Source organism: Armigeres subalbatus, chromosome 1, assembly GCF_024139115.2.
Source record: "Armigeres subalbatus isolate Guangzhou_Male chromosome 1, GZ_Asu_2, whole genome shotgun sequence".
In the NCBI taxonomy this organism is placed as follows: Eukaryota; Metazoa; Arthropoda; class Insecta; order Diptera; family Culicidae; genus Armigeres; species Armigeres subalbatus.
In genome coordinates this window covers 310,150,032-310,167,266 of record NC_085139.1, presented here as the reverse complement: position 1 = coordinate 310,167,266, position 17,235 = coordinate 310,150,032, and the positions used below count along the sequence as shown (strand labels likewise).

Below are 17,235 nucleotides of genomic sequence, written 5' to 3'. Positions count from 1 at the left end.
TTTCGCACGGAACAGGTCACAAGCCAGGCAATCGAGCAAAGAATTGCTGTTCAGGTGGGAAGTGCGGAAAATTTAGGATTGGTAGCTTGGGAGAACATTTAGTCACGTTCGCTTTGTGCGCGAACAGTATCAAATAATGTTTTTCTATATGAATCGATTGATAGCTTTTCATTTTGAGATATCTTCTTTAAATTGCTCACGAAAACTGTTATATAATGATGTTTGGGCTGTTATCACCGATTTATTTATCTAAATAAGATTATGTGAGAAATTTGGACATGGCATGGTCAAGACTAGTTTTTCGTCCACTTCGCGGTCACAGTTCTTGTTATGTCACGGTTATAAAAAATCTTGAAAATCTGCTATTCGCGTATAACATTTTATCTCTAGAATATTGGATTTGACACCCAAGTACATTTTCTAACGCGGAGGGTATTTAAAACTTTGATATTATATATATCAGTGGCTCTCAGAAGAACCGTTACATTTTCTATCTCCATCTGTTGCGTCATGTTGCAGCGGACTGTAAGGCTGATGCTGGGTGCTTCTGGGTGGAGCGCAAAACCAAAGCTGCAGCGTATCCACTTGACGTGTGCTGTTTCATCAATGGAACCAGCGGGATGCGAATTGCCTTAATGCAGCATGCGACGAACCAGTGACGAATGTCACTCAATTGCGAAAATTATTATTAACTCTCTTGGCCTGATAAGAGCCGAAAATTAACTCCTTTCGGGGAACTGGTTGACCGAGGGGGTTTCTTTACTCGAAACCAAAACACACACGCGATTTCTTCAAGAACATTGCAATTCTTTCTCTTGATTTTATTCAACTTGTTTCGGCTCGATACCAATGCCGGCCGGTCTCGGTTCAACACTGATGCCGGTCGGCCTCAGCTCTTCATTGATGCCGGCTAGTTTCGGCTCGACTCTGCTGCTGCTGCCGGTATCTCCTCGGCATTGCTGCGGTGTCGGGTCTGTAGAATGGGCTGCTTCTGGAACATTTTCTGCGGCTGTACTGGCATGCTTTGGCTGATGGTGGCCTCGGCGCTGCCGGGCCGAAAAGCGGATGATGCGAACGATGCTGTTTTGCGAAAAGTTGCGAGTGCTGTCGAATCGATGCTGCTGTGGCTTTGCTTGTCCCGGTTAGAATGAAAGAAAAATATCCCGTTGGAAGTTCTGAAAACATGAGAAGGAAAAATTGCGTCACCCTCTTTTGTGGCTTATTTTGGTGCGCAGTTGCAGCTCATCCGCTAGCGTCTGCACCCATCAGAATCAAGCGAACAAATGACGCGAGGAACAAGCGGCACCCATATTTATAGGTTTCAGTGCAGTCAATGTTTTGCTTCGAAAACAGTTTTAGGTCTATTGAAACAAGTTTTTCGGGTCTTATCAAGTATGAATATGAAAGGCATACTTAAGATCTGTCGATTGAGGGGTTTTCGGAGGAGATCCGTTCACTGGGACAAACGCTATTATCATTCAAAATCTTTCAACACAGCGTAACGCGGTCGACTTAGAAATATTGAAATCACACCCGGTATAGTGAAGAGAGACGTAAGTCCTACGTCAAAAATGACGGCAAAGATATACTTTTTCCCATTGGTAAAAATTATTTTGAATCTCATGTGTTAGATTATGGCGTGATTAGCGTGAAAAATACTTCGCCTTTCTTATATATTTGGTTTTTGGATTTTTGACAAAATTGCTTGGGAAAAAAGTGCAAAACAATTTTTTTTTTTCATTTGTGATACATTTTCCAACTAGGACTCTTCGCTAAAAATGTAACGTGCCTTGTTTTGATTTGTTTTACGTAAAACCTAATTTTTTGAAATCTCTTATTAATTTTTGCATTTTTCCCGCTTGCAAGGCAGTGGCAAATAACATTCTCCGACATTGTCTGCGTAATTTCCATCAAAATGGCTCGCGCGCGCCGAAAACCAGCTTTCTTATATCTAATGAAGTCATTCCATTACCCCGCCCCTTCATTAATCGTTATGAGTGCACATTTTATTTGCAACCACATTATATTACAAAGGGGCGGGGCAAACGGGCTTAATTTATTAAAATCAAGAAAGCTGCTGTTCTGCGCGCGCCAGCCATTTTGATCGAGATTCCACAAAGAGCGGTTCGACATTCGATGCAGCGGAGCGGACACAGCAGCATGAAGGCGTGGGTGGCAGTGGCAATGCGGAAAATTTATTCCAAAATTTGGAGACTTTGGAGCGAAAAATCATAAAGTGGCGGTCGAACAGTTTCATCGCAAGGTGCCTTCAAGCGTTTGGATGCAATTAGTTATTGGAAAGTCGCATTGGGAAATGAAAAATGGTTCTTCTCAGGACCAACAGTTTATGGAAAGAAAGAATTAATTGCGAAAATGGATTGCTTCGGTGGCATCGGGTTTGGCGTGGTAGCTTGGTGGCTGTTAGTGATTCCATCCATTCAAATTTACTGCATCTTCTCCCTCCGACGCGCTATCAAATTCGCTATTTACGATTGAGTTTTGTACTTTGAAGAAAGATTATTTCGGATAGTCGGATCAACCCTTTGTATAAAATGGTGTATAAAATAATGAAGATGCCACCTCAGTGGAAACTATTCACATCAACCACCCATCGGTGAACGTCGCTCGGACAGACAGATGCCAAGAGATAATGTTTTGTAATATGAAGAAACTTCGTCTTGAGTAAAATTTCTGTTGTTATCCTCGCAACAAAACGCATCCTAGATAACGAACATATCATAAGGATTCTTAGAATTTGTCATTCTCCGAGCGCGCGGTCCGTTGTCTGCTGCGGAATCCCGATCAAAATGGCTCGCGCGCCGAAAAGCAGCTTTCTTATATCTAATGAAGAATAAAGCTGCTTTCCGGCGCGCGCGAGCCATTTTGATCGGGATTCCGCGGAAAGAGCGGAATGAGCGGTTGGACAAAATGTGATGCAGCGGTCGGACACAGCAGCACGAAGGCGTGGGTAGCAGTGGCATTGCTGAAAATTTATTCCAAATAGTGAAGGCTTGGCGAAAAATCATAAAGTGGCGGTTGGACAATTTCAACGCAGGGTGCTGACAAACGTTTGGATGCAGTTAGTTATTGGAAAGACGCATTGGGAAAAGAAAATTGGTTCTTCTCAGGACCAGCATTTTATGGAAAGAAAGAATTAATTGTGAAAATTGATTGTTTCGGCGGCATCGGGTTTGGCGTGGTAGCTTGGTTGCTGTTAGTGATTCCATCCGTTCAAATTAAGTGCATCTTCTCCCTCCGCCTCAAATTTGCTAGTTACGATTGAGTTTTGCACTTTGAAGAAAGTTCATATCGGATTGTCGGATCAACCTTCTTTTGTATAAAGACCTTTTTGGAGGACACCATCCTCAAAAATGGCTGAAATAAAGGAGAAATAAACAGAATCAGAAGTGGCGTGAAACCAAACCAGAAAGCCAGTCGAGTGGCTTCAGCGGACGATGAGTCATGTTAATTCCACGGTTATAGACTCAAAGTCCATCCAACTGGGAACAACTATTCGACTTCTTGATTCAGTTAGCCTCCGAGCAGTTTGCTCAATGTTGATAAAACGACACAAATTATTATGGCAAATACCATCAATTTTGAATAGCTACGTAGTCCTACGTCACCTTTGCGTACAACCCGATTGGGCTGCACCTTTGAGTTTTTCTACCAAAACTTCGTCATAAGTTTACCGAAATCTCGGTAAAATTTTACCGAGATTCGTCGAAATTATTGCCGAGAGAAATCCCGGCTGTGGAGCAGACGGCAAGCAACAACCTTAACAAACATTGGAGATGGGTGAAGCGCTTATATAATTAAAAATCTCAGCTAAAGAACTAACTTATTCGGCTTATTGCTTCTAGGAATAGCTAGTCATAGCGAAAACTAAGGAGCACGTAGTCCGTAGGTGTCTTCCGGAATTAATGACCAAAGGCGGTACTAAGGAGTTGAGGAGTCTGTGTCCGGATGGGTTTAGCGGGTCGAAATAGGCAATAACGCGTACTGAGTCCGACGAAATCGTTCTGTGTGGCCATCATCCAAAATGCACAACCCCATACCGCGATATCTGTGACAAGACACTAGTTAGCAGACGGCTCGTGCAGGCTCTTTTCGGCGAGATCCTTGCTAATGTGTACACTGACGTAGGGCTGGTTTTCACATGCGTAGTCAACGTGGCTGATGCAGTTTATCCGGCTGTTGATCATCTCTCCTTATGGTGTTTCGTTGATTGTTTCAAAGTATGCTCTGCTACCTCTTACTAATAGCACAGATGTGGGATCGACTTCCGCCTTCCGCGCTGTTGCGATGGCTTCGAGGTTGATGCTGTTGTATGCGTCCTTTACGTCTATCGTGTGGCCAAGGCGCAGTTTCAATAACCTCTTCGCTTCTATTTCAATGCCTACTCGGCACTCTCGAGTTTTTAACATTGTCAGAATTAACCCCCCCCCCCGGTATTGAAAGAAAAAAATATAAACATTCAGAAAACAGACATACAAATGCAAATAAATGCGAAATTATGGAAAACTTAACTTATTTCGACCCTCCCAATGTGTTTATAAAATTAAATTTTATAATGCACAAAAAAGGCCCCATCGCCGTTTCGGGGGTTTAATGTGGATTTTATGAAATTTCGCATGTTTCTTCTACCTGCTTCAATAACTTAAATTTTCTTCCGGTATAGGTTTTTTGAGCGCCAGAATAAGGAAAACATCACATGAAAAATGTCATCAAAGCGTAAATCCCCGCCAAATAAACTCTCAAATGCCGGCTCTCCGTCATCTCCGACGGGCGGAGGAGTTCAAATCGAAAAGAATAATTTCCGTAAAATATCCCTCAAAAATGAGGACTTGATCAAGCTGTCCCCGGTGAAGGAACTGAACTGCGCCTTCGACCCCAGTTTTCTCTCGATGCAGAAGTTGCAAGCCCAGGTGGAACCGAAATACGTCAAGAACGAACACAGCGAGTACATGATGAGCCATCACCATGCCCAGCAGCAGCATCACCACGCCCATCACCAACAGCATCATCCGTTCGGGGCATTTGGGGCGGGTATCTCGGGTGGAATGCATCCGGCGCTATCGATGGACGGAGATTTCCATCATTTGCCATTTTTAAATGTGGCCAGCTATATATTGAAGGGCTCGGATCCACCACTTGGAAAGAGCGAGAATTATCATCTCGCGATGAACTTGGACAACTTGAACATTTCAAACAGCCAACAGCAGCAACAGGAAGCGATGGCACAACAGGCCCCGCCCCGTAAGGTGAACAACCTGATTCTGAACCATTTGAAGTCGATCGTGGATAACTTTGATAGCTTGAATAATAATGTTAATGGTAAATACTCAGCCTATTAGACATTGACATTCCTGTCTGATATTTGCAATCCTCGAATCTAGATAAAAGTACAACTACTCCACCGCCGCCAGTGGCGATTCCGCCGCAACAGTCTACGCTAGGTGCCAACAAGAACATAGTCATGGACGACCCCGTGCTCCCACCTTCGTCCGGTGTCTCGATGCTGAACAATCACAACTCGGAGAAAAACAACTACGAAGGCTTTCGCACGCGCATGGACGAACGTCTCAGCAATCTGCATCTCAGCAAGCGGGAAATCAATCTGATGCGGCTGAACCTAAGCCTGTTGGACTTCCCGAACGAGATTCCGCCGAGTTTGTTGAACAGTCGCCATAACAACTACGATCAACGAACATCACCGCAAACGGGGGACGATCTCAACTGCAGCACGTCGCAGAACAACGTGAACATCAAGCTGATTAAAAGGTTCGATCTCTTTCAATTTTGAAGTACTCTTTTCTAATAGATGTTGTTTTTATTCATTTGAATTTCTGAGCAGAAGCTTCAAGGAGTCCCTCTACGAGAAGGAGAAAAATATCAACCGGCTCATCATGTACTTCACCATCTGGCGCGAGATGCTCCTGAAGGCGGAGTTTGTAAGGCTAACGGGGTGCCGCCGAACCGCAGCAGCGCCCGGAAGTGGATTAAAACAGCGCGATACCGCGAACAATGTGATACTATTGATAGTTCCTTGATTGTGCAGATCCCTAATTCTATGACGGCATTCAATAATTTTGTTTTTAATTTCAGCACTGAAAATCAATTAACGGCTACGCGTGATACTATCAAGTCTGTGCTATCGTTAGGTGAATCGATATGATCTATGTTTTTACAGTGTTTGTTTGAAACGTTTCGGCACTTCTGTTTCTGATTCTAAGAATTTAATTTTGAGATACCTATTGAGAGAACCTGATGATTGGTTTTTTGATTTATGATTCTGAAACTTTGATTCTGAATCAAAGAGCTAGATTCTAAAAATCTGATTCAGAGTTTCTTTCCAGGAGATTCTAATTCTTATATTCTGATTATGAAATTCGGATTCTGAGGTTCTGATTCTGAGATTCTGATTCTGAGATTCTGATTCTGAGATTCTGATTCTGAGATTCTGATTCTGAGTTTCTGATTTTAAGATTCTGATTCTGAAATTATGATTCTGAGATTCTGATTCTGAAATTCTGATTCTTAGATTCTGGTTCTAAGATTCTGATTCTGAGATTCTATTTCTGAGATTCTGATTCTGAGTTTGATTCTGAGATTCTGATTCTGAGATTCTGATTCTGAGATTCTGATTCTTATATTCTGATTATGAAATTCTGATTCTGAGGTTCTGATTCTGAGATTCTGATTCTGAGATTCTGATTCTGAGATTCTGATTCTGAGATTCTGATTCTGAGTTTCTGATTTTAAGATTCTGATTCTGAAATTATGATTCTGAGATTCTGATTCTGAGATTCTGATTCATAGATTCTGATTCTTAGATTCTGGTTCTGAGATTCTATTTCTGAGATTCTGATTCTGAGTTTGATTCTGAGATTCTGATTCTGAGATTCTGATTCTGAGATTATGATTCTGAGATTCTGATTCTGAGATTCTGATTCTGAGATTCAGAATCTTGGATTCAGATTCTGAGATTCAGATGCTGTGATTCAGATGCTGAGATTCAGATGCTGTGATTCTGATTCTGAGATTCTGATTCTGAGATTCTGATTCTGAGATTCTGATTCTGAGATTCTGATTCTGAGATTCTGATTCTGAGATTCTGATTCTGAGATTCAGATGCTGAGATTCAGATTCTGAGAATCTGATTCTGAGAATCTGATTCTGAGAATCTGATCCTGAGATTATGATTCTGACATTCTGATTCTGAGATTCTGATTCTGAGATTCAGATTCTGAGATTCTGATTCTGAGATTCTGATTCTAAGATTCTGATTCTGAGATTCTGATTCTGAGATTCTGATTCTGACTTTCTGATTCTGAGATTCTGATTCTGAGATTCTGATTCTGAGATTCTGATTCTTAGATTCTGGTTCTGAGATTCTTATTTGGAGATTCTGATACTGAGATTCTGATTCTGAGATTCTGATTCTGAGATTCTGATTCTGAGATTCTGATTCTTAGATTCTGATTCTGAGATTCTTATTCTGAGACTCTGAATCTGAGATTACGATTCCTAGATTTTGATTAAGAGATTCTGATTCTGGTTCTAAAATTATGAATTTATGTTCCTGATTCTGAGATTCTTTTTCTGAGATTCAGATTCTGAGATTTTGATTCTGAGATTCTCATTCTGAGATTCTGATGAGATTCTGATTCTGAAATTCTGATTCTTAGATTCTGATTCTTAGATTCTGATTCTGAGATTCTGATTCTGAGATGCTGACTTTGAGATTCTGATTCTGAGTATCTGATTTTGAGTTTCTGATTCTGAGCTTCCGATTCTGAGATTCTGATTCTGAGTAACTGGTTCTGAGATTCTGATTCTAAGATTTTGATTCTGAAATTCTGATTCTGAGATTCTGATTTTCTGATTCTGGTTCTGAGATTCTGATTCTGATATTTTGATTCTGATATTCTGATTCTAAGATTTTGATTCTGATATTCTGATTCTGAGATTCTGATTTTGAGAATCTGATTCTGAGATTCTGATTCCGAGATTCTGATTCTGAGATTCTGATTCTGAGATTCTGATTCTGAGATTCTGATTCTGAGCTTTCGATTCTGAAACTCTGATTCTGGGATTCTGATTCTGAGATTCTGATTCTGATATTTTGATTTTGAGACTCTGATTCTGAGTAACAAGTTCTGAGATTCTGATTCTGAGATTGCGATCCTGAGATTCTGATTCTGGGCTTCTGATTCTGAGATTCTGATTTTCTGATTCTGGTTCTGAAATTCTTATTCCTGATATTTTGATTCTGATATTCTGATTCTGAGATTTTGGTTCTGATATTCTGATTCTGAGATTCTGATTTTGAGAATCTGATTCTGAGATTCTGATTCCGAGACTCTGATTCTGAGATTCTGATTCTGAGCTTTCGATTCTGAAACTCTGATTCTGGGATTCTGATTCTGAGATTCTGATTCTGATATTTTGATTTTGAGCCTCTGATTATGAGTACAAGTTCTGAGATTCTGATTCTGAGATTGCGATCCTGAGATTCTGATTCTGGGATTCTGGTTCTGAGATTTTGATTTTGAGGTTCTGAATCTGAGATTTTGATTTTGAGATTATGATATTCAGATTCTGAGACTCTGATTCTAAAATTATGATTCTGATATTTTGTTTCTAAAATTCTGATTCTGATATTCTGATTCTGAGATTTTGATTCTGATATTCTGATTCTGAGATTTTGATTTTGAGAATCTGATTCTGAGATTCTGATTCCGAGATTCTGATTCCGAGATTCTGATTCTGAGATTCTGATTCTGGGTTTCTGATTTTGAAAATCTGATTCTGATATTCTGATTCTGAGATTATGTTTCTGAGATTCTGATTCTGAGATTCTGTTTCTGAGATTCTGATTCTGAGATTCTGGTTCTTAGATTCTGTTTCTGAGATTTTGATTCTGAGTCTGATTCTTAGATTTTGATTCTTAGATTCTGATTCTGAAATTCTGATTCATAGATTCTGATTCTTAGATTCTGGTTCTGAGATTCTGATTCTTAGATTCTGGTTCTGAGATTTTGATTCTGAGTCTGATTCTGAGATTCTGATTCTGAGATTCTGGTTCTGAGATTCTGATCCTGAGATTATGATTCTGACATTCTGATTCTGAGATTCTGATTCGGAGATTCTGATTCTGAGATTCTGATTCCGAGATTTTGATTCTGAGTATTATTCTGAGATTCTGATTCTGAGATTCTGATTCTGAGATTCTGATCCTGAGATTATGATTCTGAGATTCTGATTCTGAGATTCAGATTCTGAGACTCAGATTCTGAGATTCAGATTCTGAGATTCAGATTCTGAGATTCAGAGATTCTGAGAATCAGAATCTAAGATTCAGATTCTGAGATTCAGTTTCTGAGATTCAGAATCTGAGATTGAGATTCTGAGATTCAGAATCTAAAATTCAGATTCTGAGATTCAGATGCTGAGATTCAGATTCTGAGATTCTGATTCTGGAATTCTGATTCTAAGCTTCTGATTCTGAGATTCTGATTTTGAAATTCTGATTCATAGATTCCGATTCTTAGATTCTGGTTCTGAGATTCTGATTCTTAGATTCTGGTTCTGAGATTCTGATTCTGATTCTATTTCTGAGATTTTGATTCTGACATTCTGATTCTGAGATTCTGATTCTGAGATTCTATTTCTGAGATTTTTAATCTGACATTCTGATTCTGAGATTCTGATTCTGAGATTCTTATTCTGAGATTCTTATTCTGAGATTCTGATTCTGAGATTCTGATTCTGAGATTCTGATTCTGAGATTTTGATTCTGAGTCTGAATCTGAGATTCTGATTCTGAGAATCTGATTCTGAGATTCTGATTCTGAGATTCTGATTCTGAAATTCTGATTCTGAGATTCTGATTCTGAGATTCTGATTCTGAGATTCTGATTCTGAGATTCTGATTCTAAGATTCTGATTCTGAGGTTCTGATTCTGAGATTTTGATTCTGAGTCCGACTCTGAGATTCTGATTCTGTGATTCTGATCCTGAGATTATGATTCTGACATTCTGATTCTGACATTCTGAGATTCTGATTCTGTGATTCTGGTTCTTAGATTCTGTTTCTGAGATTCTGATTCTTAGATTCTGATTCTTAGATTCTGATTTTTAGATTCTGATTCTGAAATTCTGATTCATAGATTCTGATTCTTAGATTCTGGTTCTGAGATTCTGATTCTTAGATTCTGGTTCTGAAATTTTGATTCTGAGTCTGATTCTGAGATTCTGATTCTGAGATTCTGGTTCTGAGATTCTGGTTCTGAGATTCTGATCCTGAGATTATGATTCTGACATTCTGATTCTGAGATTCTGATTCGGAGATTCTGACTCTGAGATTCTGATTCCGAGATTTTGATTCTGAGTCTTATTCTGAGATTCTGATTCTGAGATTCTGATTCTGAGATTCTGATCCTGAGATTATGATTCTGATATTCTGATTCTGAGATTCTGATTCTGAAATTCAGATTCTGAGACTCAGATTCTGAGATTCAGTTTCTGAGATTCAGATTTGAGATTCAGATTCTGAGATTCAGATTCTGAGATTCAGATTCTGAGATTCAGATTCTGAGATTCAGAGATTCTGAGAATCAGAATCTAAGATTCAGATTCTGAGATTCAGTTTCTGAGATTCAGAATCTGAGATTCAGTTTCTGAGATTCAGAATCTGAGATTCAGTTTCTGAGATTCAGAATCTGAGATTCAGTTTCTGAGATTCAGAATCTGGAATTCAGATTCTGAGATTCAGATGCTGAGATTCAGATTCTGAGATTCTGATTCTGAAATTCTGATTCTAAGCTTCTGATTCTGAGATTCTGATTCTGAGATTCTTATTTTGAGATTCTGATTTTGAAATTGTGATTCATAGATTCTGATTCTTAGATTCTGGTTCTGAGATTCTGATTCTGAGATTCTGATTCTGAGATATTGATTCTGACATTCTGATTCTGAGATTCTGATTCTGAGATTCTGATTATGAGATTCTATTTCTGAGATTTTAAATCTGACATTCTGATTCTGAGATTCTGATTCTGAGATTCTGATTCTGAGATTCTGATTCTGAGATTTTGATTCTGAGATTTTGATTCTGAGTCTGAATCTGAGATTCTGATTCGGAGAATCTGATTCTGACATTCTGATTCTGAGATTCTGATTCTGAGATTCTGATTCTGAGATCCTGATTCTGAGATTCTGATTCTGAGATTCTGATTCTGAGATTCTGATTCTAAGATTCTGATTCTGAGATTCTGATTCTGAGATTCTGATTCTGAGATTTTGATTCTGATTCTGATTCTGAGATTCTGATCCTGAGGTTATGATTCTGACATTCTGATTCTGACATTCTGAGATTCTGATCCTGAGATTCTGATTCTGTGATTCTGATTCTGAGATTTTGATTCCGAGTCTGATTCTGAGATTCTGATTCTGAAATTCTGATCCTAAGATTATGATTCTGGGATTCTGATTCTGAGACTCAGATTCTGAAATTCTGATTGAGATTCTGATTCTAAGATTCTGATACTGAGGTTCTGATTCTGAGATTCTGATTCTGAGATTCTGATTCAGAGATTCTGATTCTGTGATTCTGATTCTGATTCTGAAATTCTGATTCTAAGCTTCTGATTCTGAGATTCTGATTCTGAGATTCTGATTTTGAGATTCTGATTTTGAAATTCTGATTCATAGATTCTGATTGTTAGATTCTGGTTCTGAGATTCTGATTCTGAGATTCTATTTCTGAGATTTTGATTCTGACATTCTGATTCTGAGATTCTGATTCTGAGATTCTGATTCTGAGATTCTGATTATGAGATTCTGATTCTGAGATTCTGATTCTGAGATTCTGATTCTGAAATTCTGATTCTGAGATTCTGATTCTGAAATTCTGATTCATAGATTCTGATTCTTAGATTCTGGTTCTGAGATTCTATTTCTGAGATCCTGATTCTGAGATTCTGATTCTGAGATTCTGATTCTGAGATTCTGATTCTGAGATTCTGATTCTAAGATTCTGATTCTGAGATTCTGATTCTGAGATTCTGATTCTGAGATTTTGATTCTGAGTCTGATTCTGAGATTCTGATTCTGAGATTCTGATCCTGAGATTATGATTCTGACATTCTGATTCTGACATTCTGAGATTCTGATTCTGAGATTCTGATTCTGTGATTCTGATTCTGAGATTTTGATTCCGAGTCTGATTCTGAGATTCTGATTCTGAGATTCTGATCCTGAGATTATGATTCTGGGATTCTGATTCTGAGACTCAGATTCTGAAATTCTGATTCTGAGATTCTGATTCTAAGATTCTGATACTGAGGTTCTGATTCTGAGATTCTGATTCTGAGATTCTGATTCAGAGATTCTGATTCTGTGATTCTGGTTCTGAGATTCTGATTCTGAGGTTCTGATTCTGAGATTCTGATTCTGAGATTCTGATTCTGAGATTCTGGTTCTGAGATTCTGATTCTGAGATTCTATTTCTGAGAATTTGATTCTGATTCTGATTCTGAGATTCTGATTCTGAGATTCTAATTCTGAGACTCTGAATCTGAGATTACGATTCCTAGATTTTGATTATGATATTCTGATTCTGGTTCTAATATTATGAATCTATGTTCCTGATTCTGAGATTCTATTTCTGAGATTCAGATTCTGAGATTTTGATTCTGAGATTCTCATTCTGAGATTCTGATTATGAGATTCTGATTCTGAAATTCTGATTCTTAGATTCTGATTCTTAGATTCTGATTCTGAGATTCTGATTTTTAGATTCTATTTCTGAGATTCTGATTCTGAGATTCTTATTCTGAGATTCTGATTGCGAGATTCTGATTCTGAGATGCTGACTTTGAGATTCTGATTCTGAGAATCTGATTTTAAGATTCTGATTCTGAGCTTTCGATTCTGAGATTCTGATTCTAAGATTTTGATTCTGAAATTCTGATTTTGATATTCTGATTCTGAGATTTTGATTCTGAGATTCTGATTTTCTGATTCTGGTTCTGAGATTCTGATTCCGATATTTTGATTCTGATATTCTGATTCTAAGATTTTGATTCTGATATTCTGATTCTGAGATTCTGGTTTTGAGAATCTGATTCTGAGATTCTGATTCCGAGATTCTGATTCTGACCTTCCGATTCTGAAACTCTGATTCTGATTCTGAGATTCTAATATTGAGATTCTGATTCTGAGATTCTGGTTCTGAGATTCTGATTCTGATATTCTGATTCTGAGATTCTTATTTTAAGGTTCTGATTCTGAGATTTTGATTCTGAGATTCTGATTCTGAAATGCTGACTCTGAGTATCTGATTTTGAGATTCTGATTCTGAGCTTTCGATTCTGAAACTCTGATTCTGGGAATCTGGTTCTGAGATTCTGCTACTGATATTTTGATTTTGAGACTCTGATTCTGAGTAACAAGTTCTGAGATTCTGATTCTGAGATTGCGATCCTGAGATTCTGATTCTAGGATTCTGGTTCTGAGATTTTGATTCTGAGTTTCTGAATCTGAGATTCTGATTTTGAGATTATGATATTCAGATTCTGAGACTCTGATTATAAAATTATGATTCTGATATTTTGTTTGTAAAATTCTGATTCTGATATTCTGATTCTGAGATTTTGAGATTATGATTCTGAGATTCTGATTCTGAAATTCTGATTCTGAGATTCTGATTTTGAGATTCTGATTCTGAGATTCTGATTCTGAGATTCTGATGCTGAGATTCTGATTCCGAGATTCTGATTCTGAGATTCTGATTCTGAGATTCTGATTTTGAGAATCTGATTATGATATTCTGATTCTGAGATTCTGTTTCTGAGATTCTGATTCTGAGATTCTGGTTTTGAGATTCTGATTCTGAGATTCTGATTCTGAGATTCTTATTTTGAGGTTCTGTTTCTGAGATTCTTATTTTGAGATTCTGATTCTGAGATTCTGATTCTGAGATTCTGATTTTGAGATTCTGATTCCGAGATTCTGATTCTGAGATTCTGATTTTGAGAATCTGATTCTGATATTCTGATTCTGAGATTTTGTTTCTGAGATTCTGATTCTGAGATTATGATTTTTAGATTCTGATTCTGAGTTTTTGATTCTGAGATTCTGATTCCGAAATTCTGATTCTGAGATTCTGATTCTGAGATTCTGATTCTGAGTATCTGATTTTGAGATTCTGATTCTGAGCTTTCGATTCCGAGATTCTGATTCTGAGATTCTGATTTTGAGAATCTAATTCTGATATTCTGATTCTGAGATTCTGTTTCTGAGATTCTGATTCTGAGCTTTCGATTCTGAAATTCTTATTCTGAGGTTCTGATTCTGAGATTCTGATTCTGAGATTTTGATTCTGATATTCTGATTCTAAGATTCTGGTTTTGGGAATCTGATTCTGATATTCTGATTCTGAGCTTTCGATTCTGAAACTCTGATTCTGAGATTCTGATTCTGAGTAACTGGTTCTGAGATTCTGTTTCTATGATTTTGATTCTGAAATTCTGATTCTGGCTCTGAGATTCTGATTCTGATATTCTGATTCTGAGATTTTGATTCTAAGATTCTGATTCTGAGATTCTTATTTTGAGGTTCTGATTCTGAGATTCTGAGATTCTGATTCTGAGGTTTTGTTTCTAAGATTCTGAATTTCTTATTCTGAGATTCTGGTTCTGAGAGACTCTAGCTCTGAGATTTGGATTCCTAGATTCTGATATTTTGAATTTATATTGAGTTCTTGGTTCATATATTGTGGAAGCATATTTTAAAGCTACTATTGAAGCTCCTTTTTGTTTGTTATTTCCGGCATATCAATAATTGTTATAATGCGTAATTTTTATAAAATTTCCACTCGTTCTATTTCGTTTTTCTAATGCATTACTTCCCTTTACAAAACCACAGGCCGATAACAAAAAGTACAAATTTAACAACACTTCCAAATCGAACCTGGATCCATCTATGATTCCACCGCCATGCTCAACCGTTGTCAGCACTCCTTCCCAGCGAGCTTCGCCAACTGCAACCGCCACTGGCCCCACCGGTCTCAACCCCAGGGCTGCACTCCAGTCAAGTGTCACACCCACCACCTCCCTATCCCCACCGGACTGCGGTACCCCTACCGGGGACGATGTCACCGACCCGTCAGAGAACTGCATCCAACGCTACCGGAACGTATTCCAGGCCATAGCCACCACCAAACCGGACCTAGGAGGCCGCGTGATTCCGCGGAAGAACAGTCGAAAGCGTCCCACCGGATACCCGGACGATCTGCTGCTGGATAATTCTTCGCCCGTTGACCTGCGGTCCGGTCCAACAACCCCGTCATATGAAATAGATTACGACAACGGCAAGAAGGAAGACCAAAGATATCTGAAGGATGACGCACCGATCAACTTAAGCAAGCGCAAGAACGACTACCGGGAGAGTCCGATACCGGAGTTGCACAACGGGAACAAGCTTCCGGCTAGTCTATTCAATCACTGTGATCCGGATGATTTGAGTCAGCGGATGGATAGCGGCGGTGGTGGCGGAGGAATGTCAATGCTGGACAAGGAAGCCGAAAAGTATTTGCTCAAACCCAAGAGGGAACGTCTCGATCCGGAATCTAGTCTATTCGATTACAAACCGGACGTGCTCAAACCCAAGCTCAGTCTGTATCAATCGCCCAGTCCACATCATAGTCCAGAGTCAGAAAAACAACAGATGCTGAGCGATGCCGGTTATGGATTGCCGCAACCATTTTTCATTAAAAATCCGGACGCCCACGGAAGTCCGATCCAACCTCCGGGGCTGCCAGTGCCATTCAACAGTAGTGCCATGCTGGACAACATGAACCGCCATCTGCTACGACAGCAACAACAAATGAATGCTAGCGTCCCGACCGGAGGGAGCAGCAAAAAGGACAAGTCTGCCAGTCAGCTTGCCATGGATCTTAACGCAGCAGATCTAAATTCTTCGCGGCGATCCGGGTCGGACAAGAACCACATCAAGCGACCCATGAATGCGTTTATGGTGTGGGCCAAGGACGAGCGGCGGAAAATCCTCAAAGCCTGTCCGGACATGCACAACTCCAACATTTCCAAAATTCTGGGAGCTCGCTGGAAGGCTATGACCAACCTGGAGAAGCAACCGTACTACGAGGAGCAGGCCAAGCTCTCGAAACAGCACATGGAGAAGCACCCGGACTATCGGTACAGGCCGCGGCCGAAGCGAACCTGCATCATCGACGGCAAGAAGATGCGCATCTCCGAGTACAAAGTGCTGATGAAGAGCCGACGGCAGGAGATACGGCAGTTCTGGACGCGGGACTACGACGGATCCAGCGATCAGGGCTACGCGCCGGAGAAGCCCCCCACCGGGAAGATCATAAAGAATGAGGCCATGTGAGACGAGGCCGGTTGGGAGTTGGGGCCGTTTGGGGTGTGAATTTTTCTTCGATTGTGGGATGGGAATTGTAAGCATGGGGAGGTCTATTATAAAGAAATTAAATATCTGGACGGAGAAAACTTATTGGGTTTTTTACGATGACAATCTGTTTATTCTCATAAATTCGAGAGTTTTTTTGAGACCTATCACTAACACTATCACGGCTTTCGAAATTTCAGGGAAGACCCCTCGAATTGCCATCTTATTTTTTTTTTCGAATTTCCCCGAGAAATTGTTTTGAATTTCAACGGAAAGCTCCTCAGCTTCAGAAACGCCTTGAGGGCAATATTTATCTCATCATGTTAGCTTACTCCAATAAACTGTAAACATAATAAGGTTAGATGCTGTGCATTTGGGTACATTTGGTAGGACAACTCGTAATTATTTATTCACAATTTTTCACCACGCCACCAAGTATTGAACGCAGTATGTTCCGTTCGAACACTTCGAGAGTTGGATAGTGCGCATCTTTTAAAGTCCATGTGATTATCGGCAAGACATTTCAAATTCCAATATTTGTAAATTCAATTATCTCCTTGCATTCAAATTGTTAGAATTCAAAAGAATATTCTCTTAAACGAGACAGTGCAAAACGAGTTTCTACTGAGTCTAAGGATTTTTCAACTGAATTTCCACGAGGAATTCTACCAAATTTCTTGAAAAAAATCCTTGCATGGATTTAAAGTTTACCGTCAAATACTTGAAGAAACATCCAATTTCCCAAGGAATTCCTGTTGGAAGATCCAAAGTATTTACTTTAGGAACCTCCGGAGAAAT

At 39.3% G+C, this 17,235-nt stretch overlaps 1 protein-coding gene across 2 annotated transcripts in view; it reads left to right on the top strand.

The window, feature by feature from the left end:
* Nucleotides 1-16,538, top strand: part of LOC134207911 (uncharacterized) — a 38,148-nt gene extending 21,610 nt beyond the window's left edge. The window contains exons 2-5 of one of the 2 annotated variants that reach the window (XM_062683976.1): nt 4,682-5,337; nt 5,400-5,784; nt 5,858-6,029; nt 14,935-16,538. In XM_062683976.1, the coding sequence (XP_062539960.1) occupies nt 4,722-5,337; nt 5,400-5,784; nt 5,858-6,029; nt 14,935-16,419 (2,658 nt within the window). In that variant the 5' untranslated portion in view covers nt 4,682-4,721 and the 3' untranslated portion in view covers nt 16,420-16,538. The remainder of the gene's footprint in view (nt 1-4,681; nt 5,338-5,399; nt 5,785-5,857; nt 6,030-14,934) is intronic. The other variant, XM_062683977.1, reaches the window with a different exon arrangement.
* The last annotated feature ends 697 nt before the right edge of the window (nt 16,539-17,235 follow it).